Source organism: Somniosus microcephalus, chromosome 13, assembly GCF_052327205.1.
Source record: "Somniosus microcephalus isolate GS21.2 chromosome 13, FLI_Smic_1.0, whole genome shotgun sequence".
Lineage (NCBI taxonomy): Eukaryota > Metazoa > Chordata > Chondrichthyes > Squaliformes > Somniosidae > Somniosus > Somniosus microcephalus.
In genome coordinates, this window is record NC_140999.1 from 157,734,083 (window position 1) to 157,747,437 (window position 13,355).

General features: G+C 41.7%; 1 protein-coding gene across 2 annotated transcripts in view; it reads right to left on the reverse strand.

Moving 5' to 3' along the window:
• Positions 1-652: 652 nt before the first annotated feature.
• Positions 653-13,355, reverse strand: part of LOC147108703 (uncharacterized) — a 63,007-nt gene continuing 50,304 nt past the window's right edge. The window contains exons 10-11 of one of the 2 annotated variants that reach the window (XM_086005439.1): positions 7,092-7,207; positions 5,739-5,826 (exon numbers count right to left, since the gene is read on the reverse strand). In XM_086005439.1, coding sequence (XP_085861565.1) covers positions 7,112-7,207 — 96 coding nt within the window. In that variant the 3' untranslated portion in view covers positions 5,739-5,826; positions 7,092-7,111. Of the gene's footprint in view, positions 5,827-7,091; positions 7,208-13,355 lie in introns of both variants that reach the window. The other variant, XM_086005438.1, reaches the window with a different exon arrangement.

Sequence of the window (13,355 nt, forward strand, 5' to 3'; positions counted from 1 at the left end):
TTTCACAACACTGAAATAAAAATAAATGATCACAGGTTCAAAATTAATTAAAATACCCTTTAATTAAACATTTTAAATAACAATTTAATTTTTTGAAAAATAAATGTAAATATTTTTAGCCAGGACAAAATTGACCTAAACTAATTTTAAAAGTAAGTAAATTCACTTAATACATTTTATTTTAACATTTATTTAAACCCTTACGCTAGTAAAAGAAAGCCTTGCATCTGCTTTTACCAGGCGTAAGGGTTTGGTGGGTAGTTGCTGGGCAGTAGTTGGGCAAATAACCCAACTCTGCAACAGCAAAAGTGAATTTACAGCGGATGGATACAATCTGACAAGGAGAAACTTGACAGACCGCAAGTTTCGGATTTTTGCACATGCACACGGAAACCCGGAACCTGCGGGGCACTTAACGACAGCGTATGCTGTCATAGGCCCTGTAAAATCCAGGCCAATATTTTTGAGTTTTGTACAAAATTGTTCTAAATCTGCATTTCATTTATAATAAATATAGTGATAATGATACAGTATTTAGCACAGCTGTTATACTAACTAATGGTTCTTTATCATTTTCAAACTGGATAGTGTGATGTTATACCATTACTTTCTCTGTGGTTACTTCTGTTGAAATTTCATGACAATAAAGGAAGCTGTTTTAGGATTTTTTAATTGTAAAAGTCAACCATTTCTTCTACAATATGGTACAATATTCCAACAAGATTGAACTAACATAGTAAATAAAAGTTAAAGCCAGGAAGTCTAATTAGGGGGAAAAATTTGGTATCGACCATTTTGAGGTGCTAACATTGCCTGGGCGTTAAATATAGCGCCCGGCGCTAATTAGTGCTGGTGACCGAGAAATTTGTTTTAGCGCCCCAAGAGGGAAGTGGAGCATTAACTCAAGTGCTACACACTTCTCTTAGGGCCCAACGTCGGCGAGCGGGGCGCTACATTCAGTGTGCTAATCAAGTTCCGGTGCTGTCAATTAGAAAGTTGTCAGACAGACTGGCGCCTTCCAGTTCTTAAAGGGAAGGTTTAATCATGCTGCACAGCCTCACTCTGACCATTGCTGCTTGACCTCCCGGTAAGTGATCCCTTTAAATAGCGCCCCGTGAGCAGCAATCCCAGGTATCAACACCTTCTATTTCTATCGTTCTCAGCACCAGGTGGTAAGTCAGGGGAAGCAACTGAATTTTGCCTCCGGGGCGCTAACGGGGTGTTGCACACTCATTGACATCATGGTCTGAGCGGCGCTGGAGGGCCAGGTGCTAAGTGTTAGCGCCGGTGCTAAAAGCCAACTGAATTTCACGGGCGGCGTTGGAATCGCCGTGCCCAGGCGATAAGCCCTTAGTGCCCCGGTAGCGCCCTGCCCGGGTGCTAACAGGAAGTGCTAAGGTACCGAATTTCTAAATGATTGCAAACTATAACAACAACTTGCATTTATATTGTCTTTGTTATAGTAAAACGTTCCAAGGTGCTTCAGAGGAGCGTTATCAGAAACTTCTTTTAACAAATTTATCAACTGTAGACTAATATCACTTAGGAAGCACAAAGCTGCTTTGAGAAGGTCTCATTGTAACAATGTAGACTAATTATATCCCACCAAATGTTCTTACACTTCGAACTAACAAAGGCTTTGTGAGCTGAATCAAGAGTTTACCAATTAACTGACACTTGGATTCACATTCCCTGTGCCCATACAATGCTTGGTTATCTGTTTTATTAATAACTCTCTTTTCCCAAAGTACTGTCTACTTTAGTGCTGCTAATACGATATGCAGAAAATATACAAATGAATTGTATAATAATGATAGCTATAAGTTTCTTAGGATAGGAATAAAGGTTTTTATCATTACTCACGCCAATACTGGTTAAATTTCTAGATTTGCATTAAATTACAGTTTGCACAGAATTTCAGAGTGTAGTGTAGATTTTTACATGTCAATAATCACCTTTTTAAAAATAAAATGCTAACATTTAAAATAGTGCTTGTTTTGATTATTAATTATTAAGTAGATTGAGGAGTGTAGGTACAAAGTTCAGATCATGGACAGTTCTATGATTTTTATGAAGTATTTAAAGTTAAACACGCGCTGGGCATTAACTCGGGGCTTCTCCCACTCTGCTGCTGTAACTTTGATGGAAACCCCGTTTCTGCCAAAGTTACCATGGCTGGAGTCAATTTTAACTTTTGGTCAGCTGGCTGGCAGGCTGCAGCAGCAGTCCACCCGTTTCAGCATCGAAGAGGCCAGAAGGGCGGAGCCATTTTGAGGCCTGGGCCACATTTAAATGGAATTGGTTTGCTGCCCACCCCAAATGAGTGCCCAATGCAGCTACCGAAGGTAAGTCTGGGCTGGCAGGGGGTGGGAGGGTGGTGGAGGGAGTGTGGGTGGGTGGATGACCATGTTTGTGGAGGAGGGGGAAGGCTGGGGAGGCAGCGGCCCAGATTATTTTTGTGAGACCCAGCGGAGCCTAATATATATATTCGAGGAGGCTAACACCTGCTTTGAGTGTACGCCCAACACACCTATAGAATAGGCTCCGCCAATTTAGCAGGGGGACCAACACTTACGCAGATTGGGTACATGGCCATGCGGCCGCACAGCTGTCTGAAGCTCCTGCACAGGCCGGTTGCCGTTTTTTTAATGGAAAAACTGCGCATGCGCGGTAATTTGAATTGGCTGCGCAGCTCCTTAAAGGGGTCACACACCCAAAATAAAATTATAGGGAACATTGGTCACCACCTCTCAAATCTGTGCCTATCTTTCCCGCAACTCCGTGTTTGAACCTACCAATCAGGTTATCAGGTTTCCACCCCTGCCACAGTACTGGAACAGCTCTAATCAAAGTCAAAAATGACATCCTATGTGACTGTGATCATGGTTCACTATCCCTTCACATCCTTCTTGATTTCCCTGCAGTCTTTGAGACAGTTGACCACGCTATCCGCCTCCAGCACCTCTCCTCCATTGTTCAGCTGAGTGGGGCTAAATATCCAGTCATAGTCAGTGAACCTCCTGCAATGGCTTCTCTTCCTACCCCCGCACTGTTATCTCTGGCTTCCCCCAAGGATTTATCCTTGGCCCCCTCCTATTTCTTATCTACATGCTACCCCATGGATGAGCTGGAATTTCCTCCATTGGGAAGACCGAAGTCATTGCACAAACTCAGTACCCTCGCCACCAATGTTCCCTCTAATTTTAGTTTAGCTCGCGCAGCCCCTTTAATGTTTTACTATTTGAAAGCCAGCTCACCGGCTGCACGGGACCTGCAGAGTGCTGCGCGGCCGCGCAACTTAAGGGGAATGTTGCTCACCACCAATTTCATCTCCCTCCCTGGCCATTGTCTCAAACTGAACCAGACTGTTCACATCTTCAGCATTCAATTTGACCCTGAGCTGAGCTTCTAACACCATATCCTCTCCATCAAATGGACCGCCTACTTCCACCTCCATAGCATCGCTTGCCTCCGCCCATGCCTCAGTCCATCTGCTGCTAAAACCCTCAACCATGCTTTTGTTACCTCCAGACGTGACTATTCCAGTGCTTTCATGTTCGGCCTCCCATCTTCCATCCTCCATAAACTTGAGTTGATCCGCATTCTAACTCACAACAAGTCCCGCTCATGTATCACCTCTGTGCTCGCTGACCTACACTGGCTCCCAGTCAAACCAATGCCTTTTTCTTAAAATTCTCATCCTCATTTTCTACTCCCTCCACGCCTTCACCCCTCCCTATCTCTGTAACCTTCTCCTACCCTACAACCCTCCATGAGCTCTGCATCCCCCAACTCTGGCCTCTTGTACATCCCCCGCTCCCTTTGCCCCACCTTCGGCAGCTGTGCCTTCAGCCATCTGGGCACTAAATTTTGGATTTCTCTCCATCTCTCTCTCTTCTCCTTTAATACCCTCCTTAAAGCCTACCTCTTTGACCAAGCTTTTAGTCAGCTGTCCTAACATCTCCTTCTTTGGTTCAATGTCAATTTTTGTCTGATTATGCTCTTGTGAAGCACCTTGGGACATTTTCCTATGTTAATGATGCTATATAAATCCAAGTTGTTGTTGTTGTTGTCATCCGATTCAAATTTTGTGAGTCTGGTGGTTTGCATAGCGCTGTTTTTATCATTGATGACTCAATCCTAAATCAGAACAGTTACCATCAGCAACTTTCAGATTTTCATATATGTGCAAATTAACAGGGACTCCCCTCCCCAGAATCTGGGATATGCACTTTGTGGCCTGCAAAAATGAAAAGTTTATACATTCCTGATTTATCTGACCGGATTGCTTGGTGCTGACACTAACTGCATCAAAGAAATTGCTAACCAGCAACACTGATATCTCCTCAATTTGTAGCATCAAAACAAATGTTCTAATTTTAATAGCAAATTGAATGCATGGCAAAATGTGTATTTCCAAAGAGAAGTCATTTTTTAATGAAGGAAAGGAAATGAAAACATCTTGACTTGGATGAAGCAATTGTGTGGGGTGGATTTGGCCATTGGGTCTTATGTTGTGCACACTACATCTATAAAAAAATCCTTCTTTAATCTTGAGTTCCCTGTGGTAATACACATTATTTGCATGTTTGTACTAGTGACTGCATAGGTGTCATATATATTATAGTTTTGTATACTCAAACAAAACCCCTCAGGGAAATCAAATGCTTTATGTCAGCCCTAACTAAAGGAATTGTATGATGAATGAATAAAGCAAGGAAACATTTCTGTATTTGGCTTCATAATATTTTAGGCGTTGCTTTATAGCTTGCAGTAGAAAAATACATTAACACCAAACAAAACAGTTCTGAATCTTAGATAGCGGACACACTGTTATTATTACAAAGGAAGCAAATGGAAAAGCTAAACTGCAATACATTTTTTCTGTTAATAATATCCCTTACTCTTGAAGTGCTCTGATTAAAATATGTTAAGTGATTCTGAAGGACCTAGTATTAGTCAAAGTAGAAACTTCTAATTTGATATGCCAAACAGCTCAAACTGACAGATTTCAATTGCATGAATTCTGGGTTAATCTCTTTTCAATATAAAAGTCAAATGAATGTTGTTATTTCCCTCTGATTTATATACAATTTTTATAAGAGATGTACATTACTACATTTTTAATGATAGAGTTTTTATGACCATTTAGTACTTAGTGTCTTATTCCAGTTAAGATAAAACATAGTGAATTACCTCTCATCAAAAAATGAAACCATGTTTGTTAACTCCCCATTAATATCCAGGCTGCATTAAAGGATTTCTGCCATCATTTTAAATCATTATTCCTTAATAATACTGAGTGATATTCTCAATAATTCTTCAGTTGCGTGCAGAACTTGCACGATGCTGTGCATCAATAGACACACAAAGACCTAAAATATAACTGCCAATTGTTGTTTTATTACGAAAGAAATTCAGAGCTTGCATGTTTATCAGAGCAAGATCTCCTGTGCGATGTAGTTTGCTTTTTAATTATTATTGTTAGCTTTGTAAAGGAATGACATATAAATGCCCATTCTCTATTTGTAGAACAAATTATAAAGGACATAGACCACCTGTCTTAACAAGCTGCTCTCTTGTGTGTAGTTCTGCAATATTAGTGCCACTTGTCACTTCAAGCAACAAGCAAATACCCGAATGACAGTCACCACTTAAAATTTTCTCCTTGCATAGCAACAACTGAAAGATCCTTCTGCTTCTCTACTTAGTAAGAGCATTCAACCATGAAAATGAAAAGAAATGGCGGGGAGAGTCAGTTGTGCTTGGCTCATGACTTGTCGTCTGTTGCACTGTGCTTTCTGTAGCAGAACCTGGGCTTTCCACCTGGGGGGGAAAAAAGCAATGTACCTTCGTGGAAAGTTTGAGATGTGTACATTTTAAATTTGTAAATAATTACTGTAGCTCAAGGAAATTAGCTTTCCAAAATTAAACTCTATCACATCAAATTAAATATATCAATAATCTGAACAATTGCAGATGTACAAAAATATTTACTATTTTATTGGCCTGGAATTTGAATCAGCGGTGAAGCAAAGGCGTTCGCCGCTGGCCCCGAAGTAACCTCCGCACAAAGATTTTGCGATCTCTGTGTCAAGAATTTCGGGTTTACTGACGCATAGTTGAGATCAACAGAGTAGAGCGGGAATCCCATAGTGCGAGATTCTGTGACGTCAACAAGCTGTCTAAGCAGCCAATCAAAACACAGAATTCTCACAGACAGCAAACCAGGAAGTGGGTAAGCTCCTAAAATTCGATCTTTTTAAAAATGTTAGAGAGAGCAAAATAAAGATTGGGATTCTCCCATGGGGACAGGACAAACCTGAAATAAAGAGGAGCAAACTTAAAACATTTTTTTAAAGTTTCTTAAAAAATTAAATTTTTGTTAAAATGGATAAATTTGACACTGCACAAAATTATAACTTGTTTTGCAGTCAATACACTGTTAAAACTCCAGTTACACCTAATCCCTTTGGGTCTATCTTTTAATGGGGTATCTAACAGCGATATTACTGCGGAAGAGCTGAAGTTTTTGTCAGTTTCCCTGATTTCAGAGATTTCAATGATTGCCAGTGGGAGGGCACAGCGCAGCCTGTGGAGGAGCAGTGAATGACAGACCGCAACTTCAGGATTTCCGCATTAGGCTGCATGTGCACTAAATCATGAAGTTGTGGTCAGTTTCAAAGGCGAAATAATGACGAACGCTGCCAGTTCGCAATCATCACGATCGCAAATTCCGGGTCATTATCTATATTTAAATGTTCAAATGTTAGTTACCTTTAAGGTGTTACAAATGACAATATGTTCACTATGTATGAAATTACACATTTACAGCTGTGAAAAGATATTCAGGATAATTATCAATTGATGGAACATTTATTAATATTCAAACATCAGGACAAATGGTAGAGGATAGTTTTCCAAAGTGTGATATGAACATAAAGCAACATTTATTAACATTCAAACCATGAAACAAATAGAATGGAACAAAAAGGATTTTTCTAAAGTGAAATATGGACATAAAACAAAATGACTTGTTATATTGCTGTTTATTGTTTGTTAAGGAATCTGGAATAATTGTGTAATGTTACCTTCTTCATTAAAAGTCCATTCAACCCTTCCATGTACAAGCCATGTATTCAATCCTATTCCAAAGGTTGAGAAGTATGACCATCAGTGCCAATAAAGAAAGGCAGAAGCCTAGTGCCTAGTGAAGAATAACAGACCAGTACTACATACATTGGAATGAAGACAAATGACAATGTAGAGACCATTTAATCCTTGCACCAAAAAGCACTATTTGACGTAAGTATGAAAATCTTGGACAATTTTATTATATAAACATATTTTAATCAATATTGTCTCCCATAGTTTAAGGTTTCTATCACCTCCTTCAATAACAGAGTGGAGAGACAAACTGCTTTCAAATTTCTGCTGAAGCTCCTCTATAACCAACCTCTAACAAATATTTAATGATTCAAAGTGAGTCTCCCAATTTCTTTCCTCAAAATGTCTGGCTTCACTCAGCACCTTCAACTTGCAACCCAGACAAGATCAGAACTCTCATTTTACCAATCTGCATAGAGTATTAATACATCCACCCACCTTAGCAGTTTACTGTATGACATAGTTCACTGTATTTCTTAACAAGTAGTTTGTTATTTCTGTGCAGAGGGCACAGCTTTAAGATTGGCATGGAGTTTGGTATTTGGCACTTTAAACCATGAGCCAATAGTGTGATTCAGCATTGTATGGTGCTCAATGGAAATGCAACTAATTAAAACCACTACAAACAATATTCTGTGGGAGCATTAGAAAGGAATGGCTTAAAGTGGCCATTTCTCCCACTTGGGCATGCCTGATTACTAAGTCCAAAAATGATGGTTGGAACCCATCCTGGGTCATGGCAAGACTTTCTTGCTGTTTGTTTGGTGTGGCATGGGTTTGTAATTGGTTGGGTGGTAGGAGACAGAGTAGGGATAAAGGGAATGTACTCTGATTGGCAGGATGTAGAGGTTTCCCATGGATCTGTACTGGAGCCTCAGCTTTTCACTATATATATTAATGACTTGGATGATGGAATAGAGAGTTGTATATCCAAGTTTGCAGATGACACTAAGTTAGGAGGCACAGTAAGTTGTGAAGATAAGAGCAGGAAGTTACAAAGGGAACTAAATAGACTAAGTGAGTTGACAAAACTATGGTAGACAGTGTTCAATGAGGGGAAGTGTGAGGCCATCCACTTTGGATCTGTGAAAGAAAAATCAGAATATTTTCTTAATGGTCAGAGACTAGGAGCTGTGGAGAAACAAATGGATTTGGATGTCCATGCACACAAATCACTAAAAGCTAGTGCACAGGTGCAAAAGGTAACCAAAAAGGCGAATGGAACAAGAGCAAAATACTGCGAATGTTGGAAATCTGAAGTAAAAACAGAAAATGCTGGAAATACTGAGCAGGTTAGGCAGCATCTGTGGAGAGAGAAACAAAATTAGCGTTTCACGATACAGCAAAGGCTATGGGCCACGACAACATCCTGGCTGTCGTGCTGAAGACATGTGCTCCAGAACTAGCCGCGCCTCTCGCCAAGCTGTTCCAGTACAGCTACAACACTGGCATCTACCCAACAATGTGGAAAATTGCCCGGTTATGTCCTGTCCACAAAAAGCAGGATAAATCCAATCCAGCCAATTAGTGCCCCATCAGTCTACTCTCAATCATTAGCAAAGTGATGGAAGGTGTCGTCAACAGTGCTATCAAGCGGCACTACTCACCAATAACTTGCTCACAGATGCTCAGTTTGGGTTCCGCCAGGACCACTCGGCTCCACACCTCATTACAGCCTTGGTCCAAACATGAACAAAAGAGCTGAATTCCAGTGGTGAGGTGAGAGTGATTGCCCTTGACATCAAGGTAGCATTTGACTGAGTGTCAAGGAGCCCTAGTAAAATTGTAGTCAATGGGAATCAGGGGGAAAACTCTTCATTGGTTGGAATCATACCTAGCACAAAGGAAGATGGTTGTGATCATTGGAGGTCAATCATCTCAGCCCCAGGACATCACTGCAGGAGTTCCTCAGGGCAGTGTCCTAGACCCAACCATCATATGGTCAGAAGTGTGGATGTTCGTGGATGATTGCACAGTGATCAGTTCCATTCACAATTCCTCAGATAACGAGGCAGTCCGTGCCCGGGTGCAAAAAGACCTGGACAACATTCAGGCTTGGGTCGATAAATGGCAAGTAACATTCGCAGCACACAAGTGCCGGGCAATGACCATCTCCAACAAGAGAGAGTCTAACCACTGCACCTTGACATTCAACGGGATTACCATCACCGAATCCCCCACCATCAACATCATGGGGGTCACCATTGACCAGAAACTAAACTGGACCAGCCACATAAATACTGTGGCTACAAGAGCAGGTCAGAGGCTGGGTATTCTGTGGCGAGTGTCTCACCTCCTGACTCCCCAAAGCCTTTCCACAAGGCACAAGTCAGGAGTGCGATGGAATACTCTCCACTTGCCCAGATGAGTGCAGCTCCAACAACACTCAAGAAGCTCAACACCATCCAGGACAAAGCAGCCTGCTTGATTGGCACCCACCCACCACCTTAAACATTCGTTCCCTCCACCACCTACAAGATGCACTGCAGCAACTCACCAAAGCTTCTTCAACACACCTCCCAAACCCACGTCCTCTACCACCTAGAAGGACAAGGTCAGCAGGTGCATGGGAACACCATCACCTCCAAGTTCCCCTCCAAGTCACACACCATCCTGACTTGGAAATACATTGCCGTTCCTTATTCGTCGCTGGGTCAAAATCCTGGAACTCCCTCCCTAACAGCACTGTGGGAGTACCTTCACCACACGGACTGTAGCAGTTCAGGAAGGTGGCTCACCACCACCTTCTCAAGGGCAATTAGGGATGGGCAATAAATGTTGGCCTTGCCAGTGACGCCCACATCCCATGAACGAATAATAAAAATAAGCTTGTTGACCTTCCGTCAGAACTAATGAAAGGCTAATGGAATGTTGGCCTTTATCTCAAGGAGGGTTGGAATTCAAAAGTGCGGAAGTGATGCTTCAGTTGGAAGGGGTGCAGCACAGATTCACCAGAATGATACTACGGCTTAAAAGGTTAAATTATGAGGACAGGTTGCATAAACTTGGCTTGTATTCCCTTAAGTTTAGAAGGTCGAGGAGTGATCTATTTGAGGTGTTTAAAATGATAAAGGGATTTGATAGAGTAGATATAGAGAAACTATTTCCCTTGATGGGGGAGTCCAGAACAAAAGGGCAGAATCTTAAAAGCCAGACGATTTAGGAGTGAAATCAGGAAGCACTTTTTCACGCAAAGGGTAGTGGAAATCTCAAACTCTCTTCCCCAAAAGACTGTGGGTGCTAGATCAATTGAAATTTTGAAGACTGAGATTGATAAACTTTTGTTTGGTAAGGGTATCAGGGGATATGGAATAAAGGTGGGTAAATAGAGTTGAGGTACAGATCAGCTATCATCGAATCAAATGGCAGAACGGGTTCGAGGAGCTTAATGACCTACTGCTGCTCCTATGTCCTATGAAATGTAAGGTTATGCGATTTGGAAGAGGGAAAGTTGATGTGGATTACGTGCTAACAACAACAACTTGCATTTATATAGCGCCTTTAACGTAGTTAAAACATCCCAAGGTGCTTCACAGGAGTGTTATCAAACAAAATTTGACACCGAGCCACATAAGGAGATATTAGGGCAGATGACCAAAGGGGTAGGTTTTAAGGAGCATCCTAAAAGAGGAGAGATAGCGAGGTTTAGAGAGGGAAATCCAGGGCTTAGGGCCTCGGCAGCTTAAGGCATGGCCACCAATGGTGGAGTGATGAAAATCGGGGATGTGCAAGAGACCAGAATTGGAGGAGTGCAGATATCTCGGAGGGTTGTAGGGCTGGAGGAGATTACAGAGATAGCGAGGGGCGAGGCCATGGAAGAATTTGAAAACAAGGATGAGAATTTTAAAATTGAGGCGTTGCTCAACTGCGAGCCAATGTAGGTCAGCATGCACAGGGGTGATGTATGAATGGGACTTGGTGCAAGTTATTATATGGGCAGCAGAGTTTTGGAACAGCTTAAGTTTATGGAGAGTGGAAGATGGGAGGCCGGCCAGGAATGCATTGGAATAGTCAAGTCTAGAGGTAACAAAGGCATGGATGAGGGTTTCAGCAGCAGATGAGTGAGGCAGGGGCAAAGTCGAATGATGTTATGGAGGTGGAAGTAGGCGGTCTTAGCAGACGGTGCGGATATGTAGTCGGAAGCTCGTCTCGGGGTCAAATACGACACCAAGGGTGCGAACAGCCTGGTTCAGCCTCAGATAGTTGCCAGGGAGAGGGATGGAATAAATGGGAATGTACTTGAGGTATCAGTGTAGGAGAGATCTCTTGGCATTTTAGTGGATAGGTCACGAAAACCGTCAACACAATCTTCTCAAACTGTTCAAAAATCAAACAGAATGTTGGGATGCAAGGTGTATAACTTATAAATCCAGGGAAGTAAATCTAAAACTGTACTTGGTCCTGGTGAAACCACATGAGGAGAATTGTGTGCAGTTTTGGTCTCGCTATTTCAAAAAGGTTACTCAGTTATTGGAGGAGGTACAGAGAAGGGCTTCACGGTTGATCCCAAAAAATAAGGGAATCAAGTATGAGGGAAGATTAACTACAATGGGTCTTTTCTCTCTTAAAAAGAGAAGACTGAGAGGGAATATGATAGATGTGTTTAAAATTATGGAAGGTTTGGACTAATTGGATCCAAGAAAGCTTTTCTGCCATGGACAGAATTTAAGCGCAAGGGGCATACAGGAAACTTTGTGCTATCTGGCACCGACGGGACCGAGCTGTTGCCGTTCCCTCAAAACTGCCGGACACACCAGCGTTAATGTTGAAACATACGGAGCTTTTTATCTCCGTATCTGACAACAAACACTGTTGCTTAGCAACAGCTTCTAAACAGTCAGCCCGTACCTTGAAAGTGTCTCTCTGAAGCTGTTGCTAAGCTACAGAGACTTTGCAGAGCCTGACCGTTGAAAAAAAAGCCACAAGAAGAAAAAAAAGCCACAAGAAGAAAAAAAAGCCACAAGAAGAAAAAAAACCTAACAAAACGGCTCCTTATTTTTGTCGGTGGCTCGAGCTTGCCGGACATTTAGCCTCCGAATAACACAAAGTTTCCTGTATTTACAAATTAAGGATGGCAAAAGAAGAACTTTTTTACTAAAATGGTAGTGGAACAAGAAACCCTAATACATTTCAAAAAGGAACTAGACAGGTTCTTGTCAACAAATGGGATTCAGGGTTATTAGAAGTGCACCCAGGTAATACTGTGGATAGGTGGGTTAGAGGGACCAAAGATGTTCTCCTGCCTGAAACTGTTACTATCATACTATATTACTTTGTGATTTTTTTTTAAGGAAGGAGAACTGAATAAGCACTCTATTGAGATGAAACACAGACTTTGGACCATTAACTGGTTTATTTACAGGAAATACATGAATAAACAGTATACAGATTAACACGATGAGAACATATAAAAGAACATGCATCGATAAAGCACCTTTGATGACATCAGGATGTTCCAAAGTGCATCACAGCCAATTAATTACTTTTGAAATGTGTCACTGTTGTAATGTAGGGAAACACAGCAGCCAATTTACACACAGCAAGGTTCCACAAACAACAATGAGATAAATGACCAATTAAATTGTTTTAGTAATGTTGGTTGAAGGATAAATGTTGGCCAGGAAACCAAGGAAATGCCCAGGCTCTTCTTCAAATACTGCCATGGTATCTCTTGCATCCACCAGAGGTGGCAGACAGGACCTCGGTTCAACATCCTATCCAAAAGATGGCACCTCCGGCAATGCGGCTATTCATCAGTACTGTATAGAATCATAGAATGCTACAGCACAGATGGAAGCCAATCGGCCTATTGTTTCTGTGCTGGCTCTTTGAAAGAGCTATCCAATTGGTCCCATTCCCCTGCCCTTTCCCCATAGCCCTGCAAATCTTTCCCCTTCAAGTATTTATCCAATTTCCTCTTGAAAGTTATTATTGAAACTGCTTCCACCGCCCTTTCAGACAGTGCACTCCAGACCATAACAACTCGCTGCATAAAAAAAAATTCTCCTCATCTCGCCTCTGGTTCTTTTGGCTATTACCTTAAATCTGTGTCCTCTGGTTGCCAACCATTCTGCCACTGGAAACAATTGTTCCTTATTTACTCTATCAAAACCCTTCATGATTTTGAACAGCTCTATTAAATCTCCCCTTAACCTTCTCTGCTGTAACAACCCCAGTTTCTCTAGTCT